This window comes from Streptopelia decaocto (assembly GCF_964273445.1).
Source record: "Streptopelia decaocto genome assembly, chromosome: 1".
NCBI classification, from domain to species: Eukaryota; Metazoa; Chordata; class Aves; order Columbiformes; family Columbidae; genus Streptopelia; species Streptopelia decaocto.
In genome coordinates, this window is record NC_138663.1 from 197,303,767 (window position 1) to 197,323,879 (window position 20,113).

General features: G+C 41.4%; 1 protein-coding gene across 1 annotated transcript in view; it reads right to left on the reverse strand.

Moving 5' to 3' along the window:
• Positions 1-18,225, reverse strand: part of CEP126 (centrosomal protein 126) — a gene marked incomplete at its 5' end in the record, with an annotated part of 42,186 nt that extends 23,961 nt beyond the window's left edge. Inside the window, 5 exons of the mRNA XM_082043411.1 lie at positions 3,730-3,835; positions 5,179-5,324; positions 15,863-15,988; positions 17,462-17,622; positions 18,130-18,225. Coding sequence (XP_081899537.1) covers positions 3,730-3,835; positions 5,179-5,324; positions 15,863-15,988; positions 17,462-17,622; positions 18,130-18,225 — 635 coding nt within the window. The remainder of the gene's footprint in view (positions 1-3,729; positions 3,836-5,178; positions 5,325-15,862; positions 15,989-17,461; positions 17,623-18,129) is intronic.
• Positions 18,226-20,113: the final 1,888 nt, after the last annotated feature.

The window sequence follows — 20,113 nt, forward strand, 5'->3', positions numbered from 1 at the left end:
GCAGTGTAGGAACTTATAAGAAGATATGACTATTTCATGCCCCACAAATCTATCTTCCTTTCCCACTGGCACCCCTTTTCAGCAAACTTGAACAGTGCAGTCACACCGACATACACAGACCTCATCCTCCACTACTGCTTGTGCAGTAGAGACACATTATCAGGAAAAACGTATTGTTCCTCACTGGAGATGGCTACTCTATGTCTAATAAACGTACAGAAACTCAATAATCCCCTTTCTTCATTTCTCTCCATTTCTTCAGCTTAGGTTTCCACAGTTTCTTCTTGAGAGCCTTCATCTGTTTCCTCCTCTTTCTGTATTTAAAATCATATTCCTTGTTAAAATCAATACCTTTTCAGTATATATGTGTCTAACGGGTAGATAGTCTAATGCAATCGTTTGTCTATTTATTATAACACAATTTTAGGACAACAGAAAATGGAAATTTTCATCTCATCAAAGTGGTTTGGTGGTGTGTTTTGTTTTGTTTTCAGAAGATTTTATACAATATTACAAAAAAAGGTTGGCTTAATTGCACTGGCCTAAGCCGAGATAGATATTTGGCAGAGTCTAAAAAGGAATTTACTATTTCTGATAAGATGGTTGGTAGCAAAAAGGGAGAACAACTTCTCGTATTTATTTATAGAACTCAGAAAACTGCATTCTGTATTCTTTCGAATGGGAGACATCCTCCCTATCCAAAAACTTTCTGCACCTATCCGCTTTTGAAGACTTTGTTACCATGGACCAGACTGATATTCACCTGGCCCCCAAAAAATCTGTGGTGGTTTGTGGGTTTTTTTTTTGTGTGTGTAAGTTTCTGGGTATCTGTTTGGATGTTTAGACCATTTATATTCATAAAAGTTTCTACATTTCAACTTTTTTTCAGAGAACATTCTTGATTTGTCATCATTAATTTCTATCCCAAGACTGAACCTAATCAAATACAACTGTTTTTAAGCAAAAATAGGGAAATATATCTTGTACAAAGAGCAGCACACCATTCACACACCCAGTGTGCATACAGCCCGGTTCCTGTTGACTAACAAGTTGACCAAAGTCTTTCCTTCAGTATTTAATAACTATACCTTACTAGAACCCGAGTAGCTCTGCTGCAAACTCAGAATACAATCTCTCACTCATTGGGTGTTCCAGGGTTTTTTGCCTTTCTCCAAGAGGAGGTAATATGTCTCCATTGCTTCATTTATTTTTTTACTACTTTTTAAACAGTGACATTAAGAATTCTAGAACCTTATAAAATCCACCTATACCCAGTTGGGTCTGCAGCCATATTTTTCTTGAATACTAAATACAGTATTCGTTTCTTCCCTTAAAAGGGAACTATCAAGGAATTCCATAAATTTTGTTTCTGAGAGAAGGTGAATTCTAAAGATGATACAAGATTTTTGGTTCGAGTATAGAAATGTAAGAAGAAAAATAAATACAGAAAGGGATCTGCTACCACCTCATCTGAGTCAGTTATCAGCCATCCCAAAACTTACAGTGAAAGGGATTATAAGACATTTTTAAAGCTTTACAGCTCAGAAATGGTGAATTTTGAAGAACCTTCACCTTTTTGAACTTCTTGAAATGCTTTTCTGTATCAAAGATTACTTTGCCCTACTGATTTACAAGAAATTTATTTGCCCTCTAAGAGAATTTCGCCCAATTTTTGGAACCGAGTCTGAAAACACAGAATTGCCACTTCTATGACCCACACAGACCCCAGAACTAACGGGAAGGAACGACTCTGCACCAGCATGTTCTGCCACAGGCCAGAAGAACCCACGCTGCAGAGCACGCGTCCAGTTTGAATCTCAGTGTTCAGGAAGGGATTGTGCGAGGTGCAAGCAAAAATGCACAGAGTATTTTCTGTCACAAGGAAGGAAGACAAATAGTTAGCATTAGAATAAGCAAAGCTTTATTTCATATTAATTTGTATACCTTGTCCCTATACACAAGCCTGTACTGCAGTAACTTAATTATTCTTCCCTTACGACCATACCCCAAATATTCCATACGTCCTTCTTCATCCAGCCCATATGGCTCCTACCCAAGCCTCTTGGTTCCCAGCTGGGGAAGAGGGAGCACATCTGTGGCAGGTTCTAAGATATTTGTGTGCTGCCTTATCCACACTAACTGGCTTGTGACCAACAGGTCAATGTGGACTCAAATTTAAGCCTTTTTCATGCTGGGGTCACTTGTTTGAATTATTTCTTCCTTGCTCAATTGCATATTTCAAACATGTAGAAATATAATCGTCTTTGGGATCCTTAGCTCTCTCTCAAATTTGGTTACTAGGGAAACACAAACTGTAAAAGAATATGAAAGTATAAATTTAATTTCCTTAGGAAATCAGGTTATAAAAATGAAAATCAGGAAAAGAACGCGCTATCATTATTACAGGATAGTGAATTTTTAAAATTACACAAATATAATATGGAATGATAGCAATGTTATATTGTAAGAAACTGAGGAAATGGTAAGTGTCCCAAGAGAAAGCTGTGAGCCTTTGAGGCACAGGGAGCAGTTTGTATAGAGATGAAAAATAGAGAAACAAATGATAAAGGCAGTGGGAAGAGGCATGGGCTGCTGTCCTTAATCAAGCCAATGAGTGAAATGAGACAAATGATCAGGAACCTTGAGACAGGGTTCAGAAACACCTACAATTTTTTGCCATAATTTCAATTTCTATTTAGCAGGTATATTTTTGTTTATTTGTTTTTATGGCTGCAATCCTCCTTTATTATGTCAACCCAGTGTAGTAGTCGCAGCACTATATGCATGTTGACTGGCAGATAGCATAAGTGTTTAGCTCGAAGAGGTATGAAATATTTTCTCAATTGTCCAGTTTATCAGGTGCAAACATGTTTTAATCAGCAGTAGAAATGTAATCAAACTACATATTAACATCACAATGAAGAACACACTGAAGCTCAAGACTAGGGAGACCCTTTTTAGATAGACTTTCTATTCTGAACATCCACACAATTTACAGCATGTAGAAGATAATTATAATAATAGCAATAAAAGCAGCAACAACACAAATAAAACCCTGAACTGAAATGTTAAAGAAATGAGAGATTAGGAAGGGGATAGTCAGGAAGGAGTATCAAATACAGCAGATAAACTATGCATGAAGAAACATTCCGTGATCAGTCAAGGTATCTTAAAAAAGTGTTTGGCCAGAGTGAAAACTATGCAATTCAAACTGTACATTATATAAAATCAAATTGCAGGCTAAATTGTTATCAGGATGCCCAAGATACATATAGAGGATAAGAAATTTAAAGGAATGACAACTGGAAAAAGATAAGATCATATGATGAATATATGAATGAGATTACCCTTGAATGTCAAAAGGAAAAAATCTGGATGAGAATAAGAAATCACCTAGACAGAAAACTTTATACTTCATGGAACAGCGGATGGTTTGGTAACTATGTGGTGTGAGTCAGGCGATAACCAAATGGGGGCCGGGCTAGCCCCGACTATCCCCAGAGTTCCGCTGAAGTGAAAAGGTTTGTGTCATCTCCTCTTTGGTTTTACCAAATGGACACAAACAACACAAAGAAGATTCATAATGGTTCATTGGAACAGTTAAAAAAAAAGCTTTCCTTGCCACTAGAGAAAAGGCCTATAATTTCTTAAAGAGGAATTGCCTGCTGTTTATTGAGTACACCAAGCAATTTACTTCCTTTGATCATCAGAGTAAATAGAAATGCTTACCTGAAGTTGGTTTTGTTTCTGCTGGGCAAGTACAGTCCTGGTGTTAAAACTGATCCTTTAATTCTTTCAAGAGCTGCTTCTAACTGAGAAGCTGCCTTTGTCTGGACTAGAGGGTTTAGAGTAAAAAACACAATGGATTATTATTTTTATTTAATTTGAATATTTTACCATAAATGGTTTTGTTAAGTTTCTGAAGTTTGGAAGCCTAAAACCAGACTGTTACAATAAACTGAGTGGTTTAGCATCATTAGACATGCTGGAGCGTCTCTAGTTCCTCTGAAACCAACCCCCAGTCTATTTAAGTGTTTACAGTAACACACGTATTCAACAGTTTTGCTATTTGTGTTTAGACTGCACTGTTGAAAAAGCAGGTGGTTAAGCAATCCAGCATTAACTTTGTTTTTATATCATGATTATTCCACTCATTCACTAAGCCAAAGTTACAGCCTGCAGATATTTTATAGAGGCCAAATTGTGACTTGCTAATTGAATCACTGGAGAAAGAAAGAGTCCAGACAGGCACAAGGTGTTGCCTCTTTCAAGTAAGCAAAAGTAGGGTAGAAAGGGGCAGAGGCAGAATTGCTATAAAGGATAACTAAGGAAAAAAAACGTGATGCACTATATCGCTACACAGCCTGGGCTGTCAGTAGAGCTGTGAAGAAGCCCTAACCCAGTACTGTTCCATTTTGTTATTTTAATATGACATTTGATCTTGAAGTCAGAGACATTACCTCACAGTTGGCGCAATTGCAGTTGGGAGAGTAAATCTGTTAAAGAATACCTAAGTATTATACCATATCTTAAGAGTTTCAACACTGGAAAGTTGACTGGAAATCAGACTTGGCTGATGCTGTTAAAAACTCCTGCCAATCCGTGCTGATTCCAAGAGAGCAGGAACTGAGTCAAAGTGATCATTACTTCTCAGAAGTGAGAGAACAGCTTAAAAACTGACTAATTCAGCGAAAGTTATGTAATACATTAATACATTCCACCACTTTTTTTATTTAATGATAAACAAATGCACATTTGTGAATATTTCATATTCAGGGGTTCAAATAGTGGCTCATTATACTATCATAGTAACTTCCAGAGTCCGTGTAACACCTTGCACCCAGCTGTGAAAGCAGTGTTGTAAGTGATAAGCGCACTGCAGTGAAAAACATGGGGAAAACCCAGGAAGCCGTAATATCCCAAGGAGGTGATGTACTCACTGTGACTGAAATACAATGAAATGCCTCACAATAGAATTTTTAGGAAAAGAACATAAAATTTAAATTTCCTCTACCCATTTTTGTTGTATCTATTAGATCTGAGCTTCTGGTCAGTTACGTTTTACTTATAATAATGAATTCAATTAATCTGAGTGAATTGTTCTGTTTGTCTCAACTATATTCTATTAATAGAAACACACTTGCATTGTGAATAGTGGCTGAATTTTAATTTACAAACCTATCTGCTTGTGCTGAGAAGAAGGCAGATGAGCCCGCTGGAACTTATCAGTTGCTTCCTGGAGTTTAATTTTCCTCTGCTGCAGAACTCGTTCTCGAAATCTTTGTTCTTTTTCTTTTTCTCGTTTCCATTTTTCTTCAAAGGCTCTGTATTTAAGAAGCAAAAGTAGATGATCCCTATGTCTTCTAATCACATTTACTGAAATATTAGTAACTTACTTGCTTATCAATTTGCAATTTTAGTAAAAAGCTTGCTTGAACACAAATTAAATACTATCAACTTCAGCACAGCTGGATTTTTATGGTATGTCTGAACATAAATGGGACAGAAGGTGATCAAGAAGAGACACACCATAATATTTTTATCTTTTAGCCTCAACCAGAGATTTGATTCTTATGTGTGAATTTACATACAGACTCAGCCAGTTCTTGTCACCAATGTGACTTTTGGTGCAGTCTTTACATCACCACGTAAATGTATCACAGTGGGCAGATCAAGAAGGTGAACTGCAAATGCTCTGTGTGTGTGTGTGTGTGTGTGTGTGTGTGTGTGTCTTTTACGAGCTGTCAGGGAAATAGTAACAGTTTAAAAGTTGTGATTCAGAAATAACACAAAGGAGCTACAGCTATTCAGAAATAACACCAAGGAACTACAGCTTTTACCTATTAATATGTAAGAGTTAGTATCAATTTGTAGTTCTTGACAAGCTTACAGAATGACAATCATTAGCAGCACAAAATGGGATAAAACAGTAATGCGAAACTATGTTTGACAGAGTCAGTTGTTAATATCGAATATGTTAAATGTGTCCTTCTTCTGGCTGGAAAGCAACTCCGGCTTTAACCAAAACCAAGCACCATCACAAAGCTTTCCTTCAGTAGGCACAAGCTTGATGAAGCTACATGGAATTTTTATTCCTCCTGACAAAATCATCAGCTCTTGCTGACAAACTTAAATTAGCCCCTTGAGTGAAATATATCCTCTACCAACAAAGTTATTAGCACAGTGCCTATGTAGAAAAAATAATACTTAATACATAACTTATCAAGTATAACTTCTATGCCTGCCAAGTAAGGATGAGTACAACTGGAAGCTTTCTGTATCTAAGGTTCTGTGTGTGTTAGAAATGTGATTTAACAGGTCACTAGGTAGGGTCCCGCTCCCCACCAGCATTAGTGGGAAGGTAAGGATGTTTAGCCAGATGTTCTTTGCTTCTCTCATCACAATAAGATGCTTTCCCATAAGTTTAATCACAGTTGCTTCACAGACCTTCTTGCTTAATGGATCAAAGCTGCCACTTAACACAGCTACTCCTTAAATCAAACTATTTTATTTATTCCTTCCTTTTCTTCTCGGGGGGAAAAATTCAAACTAAACTATTCAACTTGGCCCTCCCTAGTATCCCTTCAAAGTGCTGACTGATCACCTCTGAAAACAACCAGAAAACTAATTTGAAAGAGGTACTTTTTATTTTAGAAAGTTTAAAGGCTGTAATTGCACAATAGTAAAAAATAGGAAACCAGCCAAGTAATTCCCAAGTACACACTTTTACAGGAATATCCACTGTAATCCACTTGGAAGCCAAAGCGTAGCAGAGAGAGAGACATAAAGAACTTTCACTATTTTGAAAATTCATATATACATCATTGTCAAAACATCTTGAAACTAATGACTGAGATTTCTCAGTTTTATGGACAAGTCATCAGATTTGATTAATAGAAAATGAAGACAACATATATATGTTTTTGAAGTGGAAATGTACTCACAGAACCCATGCAGCTATTCAACACTTATATCACAAAGACTACGTACTTGCATTTCTGCCATCATTGAGCGGACCTTAAAACTCCTCCCCACAACATCAGGGGCAACTGGACGCTGTGTTCCACCTGATCTCCCTTTCTTCAACACCGCATCTCCAGTACCGCCCATGTTAACCTCAATAGAGACAGTGGTGGAGCATATGAAAAAAGACGAAATATGCAAAGGATCCACTGCTTTTGCACACATATATAGCACTCTGCATTGATGTTCTCCAAGGTCAGAAATCAAAATTCCGGTGAACAACATTATTACTACTTCTGCTTTGGAAGTACATTCCCCTCAGCTGGCTCCATGTTTCCCAGCAACAATATTCCTCACAGTTGTCTTGGGTCATAAGAACTGCTGAGACCGCATCCTGTAACGTTTACAGATAGTTGCTTACATTTTATGTTAACAACCTATTTATTGCAAATACTAGAGAATAGGTGACACTTAATCAGCTACACTTTCAACAGTTGAAGTTAATATCTACACTTCAAAGTAACGCTTCTTCTAGAGATGAAGTTATAAAACTCTACAGCTTCAAATGAAGGATAAGACAGAAGATTGACTTATGCAGAGAAAAACAATTAAATTAAAATATGATTCAAACACTACAAGATTAATCTGCAAACTTCAGTTTGTCAGTAAGCAAAAATGGCTTCACTTGAAGCATGAGGTGAAGGCAAACAAGCAGGAAACCAAAACAGAAAAATTCTGCAGAGACCTCTACCCACATAAAGTGTTTTATTGCAATTTGCTTAAAATTTCACAGAAACTTTAATTGTTCATACAATCCAGAAGTTATAACAAAAAAGTAGGACTAGAGTTAATTGTCAACTTCCAGTATTCCTATATTTGTCTCACCTTAAAATCTGATACACAAATATGCAGTATTTTACATCTTTATCCTGACTAAAGAAATAGGAAAATCACTATGGGGGAAACAGCCTTACTTACCCTAGCAAGTCCTTTAAACACATTCTTCTTAATCCCCTTAATATTTCTAGAAGCTGCTCAAAAAGGCCTTTAGTTGAACTGTAGTTGTTAAATTCAGACATGTGGGAAATTCTAGAACTTTGCACCTGGAGTAATTCCAGAGCATAACTCCAATAAGGAGCCTTTACTTATTTATTTACTTTTAAAATTATTTTGGTGTATGACTTAGCTGTACTCTTCCACACTCTTAATAACTGCCACAAAAAGAGGACTCTTGTTCCACGTTCCATATAGCTGGAAACAGGCAAGTCCAAATGCTGATGCAAGAGATCTTTTTCACCACAGCTCATCACGATCACTATTTGGTTTGGATTAAGACATGAGAGAGAAAAAGAATCTTATTTTAAATGCAAGGAAATGCGTTAAAGATAATCAGTGAAGCCTGCATCATTAACTTCTTGACCTCATAAAATGTAAATTGTGACACCCAGGCGCGTTATGTAAAATAAATAATTTTACAAATGCACATTCACATCTTACAGAAAAACAGTTAAAGCAAATGTTTGTTTGTTCACTCTCCTTAAGCCACCAGCTCAGGTTCATATCACAGATGTAACATTGGCAAAAGAAAATGGTTTTAAGATGGGGAGTCAGCAGAAGAATTTCCTGACTAGTGTTTTTTTAACCCAGTTTTTCTGTCTACTATAAACAACCCAGCGGTGCAGCAATTTTTGAAATGGCTGCCAAAATGTTTATAGTGAATTTGGAATAGGAAACTTAAAATACTTAGCAGTTTCACATATACAGACATTATGTGGAAGGCATTTTTATGTTAAAAACAGTATGAACAGATGGTGGAACTATTTCCTGGTTAATTTTTTCAAATTATCTTCACAGTGAATTGATGGATGCCACATTCCCAGGTGAACTAAATGCTTACTACTACCTTGGATGAAAATAAAAAAGTAATGTCTACAGTGCATTTGGAATGTTATGAAATGAACGTTTTGCTAATTACTTTATATTATTCAACCATTGACATATCATGTTTGCAAAACAGTGCACAATAATTTTAAAATGAAGGTAGGAGGGTACTTGTGTACTTAATGTTTACAGCAAGATCAAGAAAAGGCTAGAATGGCATGCCACACTCAAAATCCCTTCATGGGCAAACAGCAAACACACCTTACACCCTTAAAACGATCTGTGGAAGCTGCCTATAAATCATTTTTTTTGTTTGAGATATTTAGCAGGACCATAGGGACGCATATTAAGTTTATTCCCTCTTCCTCTCTGATTATCATACGCTGAAGACAAAAGCCGCCCCAGAGGTTCACAGCAGGGCTGCCTGCACTACCCACCCCTTGTTACACTCCAAAACTTATTCATGGGCAAAGAGTAAGCACACCTTATAGAAAGCCAATAATGTTTTTTGTTAGCATAATTAAAATCTTAAGAGTGCAACCCCTATTAATCCAGATGTAATGGTTACCAAAAAGTAATAGCACAGTTACAGTTACTTCTATATGGAGAAAGCCTCAATAATAGTGATAATACAGTTTGAATCGCTCTTTGCACACTGAGTTTCTACCCCTTCTCCTGATGTTCACACTGTCATTGCTGTTCTATGTCCCAAAGCTGAGATGTTACGGTGAGCTGTCAGCACCTGGAGTCCCTTCACCAGGAGCAATACGATGTTCATGTTAGTGCTTTCTTCTTCACCTCAGGATCGACTTGGAGTCATTTTTATGTTTGCTAACACAGTTTTACACCTTGAATCCTGTGTTCAGTTTTGGGCCCCTCATCACAAGAAAGACACTGAGGTGCTGGAGAGAGTTCAGAGAAGGGCAATGAAGCTGGTGAGGAACACACGTCTGATGAGGAGCAGCTGAGGGAACTGGGGCTGTTCAGCCTGGAAAAAAGGACGCTGAAGGGAGACCTTATCGCTGCCTACAACTACCTGAAAGGAGGTTGTAGCATGGAGGGGGTTGGTCTCTTCTCCCAAGTAACAAGTGATAGTGAGAGGAAATGGCCTCAAGTTGTGTCAGGGGAGATTGAGACTGGATATTAGGAAAAAATCTTCCTGGAAAGGGTTGTCAGGCATTGAACAGGCTGCCCAGGGAAGTGGTGGAGTCACCATCCCTGGAGGTGTTTAAAAGATGTATACATGAGGTTCTAAAGGACATGGTTTAGAGCCAGAGTTAGGTTATGGTTGGCCTTGATTATCCTGAGGGTCTCTTCCAACTGAGATAATTCAATGATTCACCAATTTGCAGCTCTACAGTACCTCCAAATATTCCATACATGGTGCCTTTTACATGTATTACTTATTATTCCTTTGTTTTCTTTGTTACCTCTAAAGCCAGTTTTGTCAGATCACAGAATCACAGAATGGCTGGGGTTAGAAGGGACCTCTGGAGATCTTCTAGTCCAACCCACCTGCTACAGCAAGTTCACCAGAGCAGATCACACAGGAATGTGTCCAGGTAGGTTTGAATGTCTCCAGAGAAGGAGACTGCACAACCTCTCTGGGCAGCCTGTTCCAGGGCTCTGGCGCCCTCAAAGTAAAGAAGTTTCTCCTCATATTCAGATGGAACCTCCTGTGCTTCAGTCTGTGCCCATTGCACCTCATCCTATCACTGGGCACCAATGAGAAGAGTCTGGTCCCATCCTCTTGACATCCACTCTTGAGATGTTTATAAACATTGATGAGATCCCCTCTCAGCTTCTCTTCTCCAGGCTGAACAGACCCAGTTCTCCCAGTCTCCATAAGAAAGATGCTCCAGTCCCCTAATCATCTTCGTAGCTCTCCACTGGACTCCCTCCAGAAATTCCTTGTCTTTCTTAATCTGGGGAGCCCAGAACTGGACACACTACTCCAGATGCAGCCTCAGCAGGGCAGAGTACGGGGAAGGATAACCTTCCTCAATCTGCTGGTCACATTTTCCCTAATGCACCCAGATCTAGGTCTGCAGTTTTTTAGCCAGCTATTGGTGAGTTTACGGCCGTGGGGTCTCCAGTGCCCAGCCTGTGCCACATCTCTTGCCACCCCTGCCTGTTCTCTGCTGCCCCGCATCCCGCAACCCCAGCTCTACAGCTCCTGCCATCGCACCAGGCCAGGCCTGCATTGCCCTACGCCACCGCTTGTGTTAGAGTCGTAACTGCTTGTTACTGCTATCAATGTAAAACTACAGTCATACCATACAAAGACAAACAAAGGTGAAATAAATTAGCCACAGACACCTGGTCAATTAGAGAAATTGCTGTTATACATAAACAAAGCAAAACAAAGCTGTGGGTCAGAAGTTCAGTGAGAGCAAGTTTGGCAAACGTCTGGCCCGGGGCCTGGCAAACCCAGCACAGCCCCGCAGCCTGAGCAGAAACAGCCATGCTGGATCACAGGTCTGTCCGGCCACAGGGACCACTGCTCTGCACAGCTTCATTACGATGTAGAAAGAGATACTGAATTCGTAACACTTTGCCCCCCCTGTTTAAGTAGTGCTAATATTTTTCTCCCATTGCTGGCACTAGAATGTTTTTTGGCCTCCATCAGTAACACTGATTAATACTTTAAAGAGCTTATATTAAATAATCAATGATAATCAGCCAGTAGGTGGAGCACAAACCTTGTGCATATGTTGAAAATAAAATATTTCTGACAAATACAGCACCAATGTGAATAGATTGGAAACTGACATAAACTGGGAAAGCGTTTCCTTCTCCAGTTACAACAGATTTCAAGGTAATTCAAGCTATTCAGATTTCAAGGTAATCCAAAATGCCGAACCAATATAGCTGACTGTAAGGTTTACTTTAAAAATCACATAGACAATTCTATTTCCAGAATGAACCAACGACCTGTAGCCAGTAATGTCACAGTAAAATGAGAGACACATTTTGTATTGAGCAATAACAGCAGGATGGCTGCAGTCCCCAGCAAATCGTCAGCTGGTATTTAAAAATACTGCAGTACATAATCACAAAATATGATATCCTACTCACATCAAGTATGTGTTTAGGCAGTAGCTCTTACTTCCAGAATGCTGTTATTTAAACAAAATATCTCTCAGGTACTGCCCCAGAGCATATTTAATTCTTAAACTGATCTTGAATTTGCAACGTCTTGTATCAGTGAAACAATATAGGAAAGACTTTTTTTATACTAGGACAACTTCTGTAAAAATAACCAGTAGGCTAGTTGTTCACTGTGTTGAAGCACTGCTGTTAACACAAAACCAAGGAGCTTGGGCAATACAGGAAATTCCAAAAAAAAAAAAAGATGGCATCAGATATGAATATGGGTCCCTCTAATTATTCACTCTGAAAAAGATCTGTGACTTAAGTTACTGTGACTTTGCTTTCCAAAGCTATACTTGCCCTTTTCTGTGCAAGTGTTGGTTTTGTTTTTACCAATTAACCAATTAACTGAGCCCATCTTGTCAGAAGTTGAGTATTTTCAGTGCTGAAGCCACTGCATTTCAGAGGTATTGACAACAGATCAATACAACACTGTCAGGGAAAATTTCATTACAAATACATTTAGAAAAGGTTGAAAACATAAGAACTCAATCTGCAAGCTCTCTGCATATGCAGTTCTCATTAGCTGGGCACTAGAGGCCATCAGACTTGAACTCAGCCTTAGTATAACCTTGTTTAAAGGTAGGCTGGTGGTGATTCTTCAAAACACACAGACATACAAAACAAAACAAAAAAACCCAAACAAAACCAACAAAAAAACTAGAGAAAAGTTTTCCTCCACAATGCAACGCAAAGAGAATGAACCTAAATGACACAAGACTGAGAACAGCACAGAAGCTCTGATATATCTTCCCCAGATCTGTTTGCTAAAGGAAATTCACTGCTGTTACTTTTTAGCAGAGGCTTTATAAATTTAAGGTTGACGTTAAAATTTGGTCATGTTTGACCAACTTGATAAACTTCTTCAAAGAAATGACTGGCCTGGTAGATGAGGTGAGAGCAGTGGATACTGTCTATGTGGACCTCACTAAGGCCATTGATACTCTCTGCCATAACATCCTCATAGACAAGCTGCTGATGTACAGGCTGGATGAGTAGACAGGGAGGTGGATTGAAGAGTGGCTGGATGGCCAGGCCCAGAGTGGTGATTAGTGACATGAAGTCTGGTTGGAGGCCAGTAACTAGTGGTGTACCCTAGGGGTCAATACTGGGCTCAGTCCTATTTAACATCTTCATTAATAATCATGGCTGATGGGCCAGCGTGCGCCTTCAGTAAGTTTGCAGATGAGACAAAACCAGGAGGAATGGCTGATACATCCAAGGGTCCTGCTGCCATCCAGAAGGACCTTAATAAGCTGGAGAAATGGGCTGGCAGGAACCTCATGAAGTTCAACAAGGAGAAGTGCAAAGTCCTGAACCTGGGGAGGAACAACCCTAGACACCAACATATGCTGGAGGCCACCTGGCTGGAAAGCAGCTTTGCAGAAAAGGACCTGTGGGTCCTGGTGGGCACCAAGCCAAACATGAGCTGGTAATGGGCACTTGCTGAAAAAAACCCAAATGGTACCCTGGGCTGCACTAGGCAAAGCATTGCCAGCAAGTTGAGGGAGGAGATCCTTCCCTCTACTCAACATTGGTGAGCCCACACCTGGAAGACTGTGTCCAGTTCTGGGCTCCCCAGTACAAGAGAGACACGGACAAACTGGAGAGAGTCTGACAAAGGACCACGATGATGAAGTGACTGGAGCATCTGTCCTGTGAGGAAAGGCTGAGAGACCTGGGACTGTTCAGCCTGGAGAAGAGAAGGCTCATGGGGGATCACATCGAGCACATAAAGACGTGAAGGGAGGGTGCAAAGATGAGGGATCCAGGCTCTTCTCAGTGGTGCCCAGTGACAGGACCAGGGGTAATGTGCACAAACTGGAACACAGATGTGTCCCTCTGAATATCAGGAAACACTTATCAGAGTGGTTGAACACTGGCACAGGCTGCTCGGAGAGGCTGTGAAGTCTCCATCCTTGGAGATACTCAAAAGCTGTCTGGACATGGTCCTGGGCAAAGAGCTCTAGGCGGCCCTGCTTGGGCAGGCGGGTTTGACCAGATCACCTCAAGAGGTCCCTTCCAACCTTAGCCATTCTGTGTGAAGGTTAGAAGTAGAAAACAGACTGTCATACTACTCTCCATATGTTGAAAGGAAAAAAAAGTGAGAAACAATTTCAGCTTTGAAATTATAAAACAGCAGTGCAAAGAATAACTTCTGATACATGCCTGTAAGCCCTGTCAGGGTGAATGTAGGGTGCTGCCAGGTAAGAATGCGGAGCTTTAGGATGTCATGCTACCCTTGAGAAACCATCATCATAGCTAACACCTTTACATGTGTTACAAAGTTAATAGATCTTGGCTCACACACAGATTTGAGACATGAACTGAAGGCTGATCCATTAGAAGATAAATCACTGCCTACCTGCACAACTGTCAGGAAAAAAAAGACTTAATTTCAAGGAACTTTTTATTTCCAAGTTACTTTCCTCCATGCAATGACACTTCATTTTGTATTCTATTTCACAGCTTATTAATGCTATATGCACTTATTACCTCTCTAATACTAGACAACTAACTCCTTCTCAGTTATTAGGGTAAGACTTGTCACCACAGACTTCCATATAAGCTGCTTAATATGCTTACAGTTATGCCATTCTCAATTATCACAAATGGAAACTATTTCACTTTATGAATACCACACCTAAAATTTTAACTGGCCCACCTGAATGACTTGAATTGATCCTGTGTTTCTTAAGGCTGCAATGAAACTCATACAGAAATGTATGTATGTATAAATGAGTATTAATTTAACTACACCTGTCTATCAAAAACACGGGGGCTGTCTGGTATTTGCTTTTACATTGGAGTATAATATTTCAAGACAAGTAATACAGTAGACAGTGTTCATCTGAGAGGGGTAGTGTTACAGTGGTATTGTTCCAGAAAACTAAATAAGATATTTAATCCTTCAGCTGAGACTCAGTTTATTATCTGCAATGGTTGTGGGTTGCACACGGTCTTTAATCACTCCCAGGTGATTATATTTCCTCTTCCATTTTTCTTTGCGTTTCAAAACATATACTGACAGCACATACTGTCAAGCTAAAATGTCAGTATAAACAATATCTACTGCCTCCTTTATGAGTTATCAATATATTTCAGTAAGTAAACATCACACAACAGAAATCATCAGATGCGGGAACTACAGGGGGTGAGCGTTAGTGAACGCTGGGCAGGGGAAGCTGGTGTGAGGCTGGGGCTTGCTCCCAATTGTCTCGGGGAGGAATGCAGCTGCTGCTCCTGTGTGCAGAGCAAGTACCATGTCCCTGCCGCGGAAAAGTCCCCTGTGCCTACTAAAATACCCACAGCACTTCACTGAAACATCTTGATGTACAGCTTATTTAATCCTTTTGTCACAGAATATTTCATGACTTTGCATTGTCATGTGGGCAGAATATGCAAAGCTCCGTTTAGTATGTCAGTACAGGATAACTTCATTACAAATATAATCCTGTACCAGAAAGCCTTTGCGTTGTGTTTATTGGGAAGTGGGAGCACCGAGCCCCCCGCGCAGGGGAGGCCGTGTGGCTGTCACACCGCGCCGATGGACACCCAGACCCTTCAGCAGGCAACGGCAGAGCCGTTAAAGAGAAGCACTTTAGGCAAGGTGGCTACAGTGAGTTCCCAAAAAGTAGTGAGTAACTCAGAATATCGTTCTTGTTATATTTTACTTGTCCTATAGCAAGAAACTGGATTGGTGAAACTTTTCAGCCTAGATTTCTCTAGAAAAGAGCAGTGAGGCTATTTAACAATGTGAATGTGCAAATAGGAGAAAAATATTGGGTTGTTCCAAGGTTTTGACACACCTTTTTTTTTTTTCTAATGTTTACAATCTCCCACCGAAGGAGCCCTGGTTCCTTACCTCCTCCTTCTGTTTGTCTCTATCGAATATTTCTGTGCCCTGGTCCGACATATTTTTTGATCTTCTTTCAACGCCCGACGTTCTTCTTCTAAATCCCATTCAAAATGGAATGTTAAAGCTCTGTCCCTAGCATTGTGTTAAGGACAATGGCATCTATACCAAACAGCTCATTAAAAGCCTGTGTGATTGACTTTACATACCTTTTTGGGAAAGGGCAAACTTTACCCATGAGATACAAAACACTGATACGCCTTTTGACTAAGTACACAACAGCTGGTCCAACAAATGTATATTACTGTCATACTTATGTTTATCCAGGAAAAAATGTAATTGCATTTTACTGTATACAGTGATTTTGACAGAGGCTTTGCACTCATCTTTGATGGTATCACCAAATGAAAAATCTCACATTTATTATGTCTATTTGAAGATAGATCTTTCTTTAATTACTTTAATCTGTAACACATGGAATCATCTCTCACAGGGAAAATGTTTCAACAGTAAGTCCCCTCACCCCAGCCTCGTCTAAAGGATTAGTTGTTTGCACTGAAATTGGTTAATATTGCCAGATAAACACTCTCCAAGTGCAAGATCAGTCCTGTCCCACTTCAGTGCTGTAAGCAGCACTGTACAGGCACAGATTAGAACTGGTGTCAGTGTTACTTAGTACCTAAATTAACAAAAACAAGAATCCCCAAGTGAGGATGGAAAATACAGTTCCCAATAGAAATATCTCTAAGAGTGAAAGCAAAGAAGAAAACTCCAGAGTTGCCTGAGAAGCCAACTTTTCTACATCAGTTTAGGAAAACCAACGTGCCCGTTTCAATTCCAGCCGCCCCTGCGATCGCTCCCTGGCGGCGGGGCCGGGCGGGGCTGGACCGACACCGCGGCCCGCTCGGCCCCGCTGGGTGCCCCTCCCCCGGCGGGGCGCTGGACGGTCCCGGTGTGCGGGGCCGTGCCGCTCAACCCCCGCCGGCAGCCCGCCCCCGTCCCTCCGCGGACGGACACGCGGAAGGATACGCAGCAGCGGTCCGCCTGCCCCCCGCGCAGTCCTGCGGAACACCGGGCCGGGTTGGCCCCCGCGCCGCCCGGCCGCGCCTCTCGCTGGGCTCCATCCAGCGGCCCGGGCCCGCCGCCCTGCACCGGAGCTCAGTGCCGAGCTCTGGGCCGCGTCTCGGCACGACCCGGCCGCGCCGCCGCCATCGTAGCAACCGGAGACGCCGCTTCCTTCGCAACGGGGCGGGGAGCGGCCGAGGGGCGGGCGGGGAGCGGCCGAGGGGCGGGCGGGGAGCGGCCGAGGGGCGGGCGGGGAGCGGCCGAGGGGCGGGCGGGGAGCGGCCGAGGGGCGGGCGGCGGTTTGCCCGGCGCTCAGAGGCGGCGCGGGGGACCCGCGGGTGGCCGCGCTGCCCTGGGGTCGCTCTGGTCTCCGGCCCGGGGGGATCCCGTGTGGGCACCGCGGTGCGGGCGCCTCGCTGCCAGTGTGTGCCCGGCCCTGCCGCACCCCGTGCCCCGGCTCCGTGCTTGGCTCCCACCGGGCTCTCCGTGCTCTCCATGGTTTTATAAATAACAGGATGCCTTTTTAAAAAATTTAAAAACAACCTGGTATCCGAACAGACGCGTTTCTCATGAGTTTCGCAGGGCGAACGCAGCACCTCCCTGAGCCCGTTGCCGCTTGTGGGTTTGCAGAGCTCTCTGCGGTGTCTGCTGCATGTTGACGGGAAAGACTTGGAGTTAGCAGGATAAACATTTCTTTTTAACCACTGGGTGCAGAAATCACAATGCAAAAAAAAAAAAAACCACAACCCAAAACGTTAAATGATATAAGATTTTATACAAAATTATAAGAAGTATATAAATGTAAATAGTTACACAAAGTAAAAAAGAAAAAGTTCTATAATTTCTATAATTGTTCTATAATTTCATTTTTTTCCAGGCAAAGCAGGGTGTGTTGCCTTGTGATATTGCCATGTCTTGGATGAGCTGTCAGCAAAAGGCTAAATGCCTTGGTGATTTCCTGGTGAGACATTTCTTGGCTGTTGTATTTGAGTTTAAACCAGTTCTTCTCTTTTTCAGTTTCCAGCTGTTCTATGCCTTTGACCAGGGGGGTAAAAATAGTACTCAACATTTGTAGAATATTTTTCCCCACAGAATCCCCCACATATTTGTAGCACAGCTTGTGAAGCAGGTGCAACTACCACCATTTTACAGTCAAGACAGCTGATGGTCAGGTTGCCAAATGTGCTTAATATTTAGAACGTCCCAGTTACCACACTTGAGAAGAACACCCTAAAACGGAAGTCTTTCACCTCTAGTTCAGAATACTGACCCGAATTGAACTCCTTGCCCAGTCTGAACTCCTCCATGTTGCAGGTAGAAGACTGGTTGTCACTCTACCACATTCCATGTGCTTTTTAACGCACAGACACTTTTAACATCCCAGTCTGGCTGTTGAAAAGCTGGGTTTCATTTAGGATACAGTAGAAGACTTTATCAATATGGGGAACTGAGTCAGCCGAACAGGACTGAATCAGAGCTGGGGAACAAGGGCAGAATTAGAGCCTGTGTCATACCTAGGACGAGTCAAGTTCATGGTCAATTCGCAATGACAGAATTTGAGCTTCTTCAGACTTCCAGCGCAACTTACAGCCTCAGCTTAGATGCCTTCTGAAATTTAGAATGAAAAATAGTTTTCTTCCTTCCTTGGTTCTTTCATTCTTCTTTCCCCCACCCCCCTATATTTTTTTTTTTTTTGTTTGTTTGTTTGTTTCTGTTTGGTTGGTTGGTTTTGTGTGTGGTTTTGTTGTTTATGTGTTTTGGTTGGTTTGTTTGATTTACTCCTGTATAGCCCTCCTTTAGGGTTACCTGGTGTTTCTCCTGCTGAGTAACCTCACACTGTGGGACGAGGACCACGCATTTCAGAACTGTATAATTATTCTGGGACAGCAAGCAGCATGACTTCAAGTGGTTACAGAATGGAAGGTCCCACTCTGGCAGCTGCTTTGAAAGAAGTTTCATAAATTTTACTGTGGGCCAGAGATGGATATTCCAGTGACGCATGAAGATCAGCTCTTAAATCTGTGGGATAGATTCTGAATTTATTTGAAATCTTATTTGAAGGCTGCTGCAGAAACACATTTTTCTTCTTGTTCCAGGGAGGATTAAACTGCTAATGCCCTTTAGCTTTCCTCCAAACTTCAGCTTAACTATGTGGGTGACTGCACGGGAGAAGGAGCTCAGCCAAAGTTCCGATCATTTAAACCTTTCCTTTCTGAAATTTATCTCCTCTTCCTGTTTCTGTGCATAGGAAGAGGAATAAAAACTGTTCATTTCCCGTTAATGTTTATTTCCCCTCTCCCTCTCCTCTGCCCTGCTGAGGCTGTATCTGGAGTCGTGTGTCCAGTTCTGGGCTCCCCAGTTTAAGAAGGACAAGGAATTACTGGAAGGAGTCCAGCAGAGAGCTACGAAGATGATTAAGGGCCTGGACCATCGTTCTTATGAGGAGAGACTGAGAGAGCTGGGTCTGTTTAGCCTGGAGAAGAGAAGCTGAGAGGGGATCTCATCAATGTTTATAAAAATCTCAAGAGTGGGTGTCAAGAGGATGGACCAGACTCCTTTCAGTGGTGCCCAGCAATAGGATGAGGGGCAATGGGCACAGACTGAAGCACAGGAGGTTCCATCTGAATATGAGGAGAAACTTCTTTACTTTGAGGGTGCCAGAGCCCTGGAACAGGCTGCCCAGAGAGGCTGTGGAGTCTCCTTCTCTGGAGACATTCAAACCTGCCTGGACACATTCCTGTGTGATCTGCTCTGATGAACCTGCTTTAGCAGGTGGGTTGGACTGGATGATATCCAGAGGTCCCTTCCAACCCCAGCCATTCTCTGATTCTGTGATATGGGTAGCTATGAAAACTTTTTAATTTCTTACCTCTTTGAGACTGTACTATGGATCACAACCTGCACATTTTTAAGAGAGTATCAACTAGTACGCTAGTTAAATATCCTGGAAAACCATAATGTGCCATATGGTGCTTTAGAACAAATTAAAAACTTAATTTTGAGAGATGCTGAAGAACCCAAGTTGTTAAAAATTTCACAGGCAGTTGAGTGTGCCCCTCTCAAGAAGCAGACAGGTACAGGTGCATAGTGCCCTTTAGCTGTCATGTTGGAAAGAAAACATTGGATTAAAAACTGGATTAAAATCTGAATTGAAAATGGTATTAACACCACTCTCCCAATAGCAAAAGTTGTTTC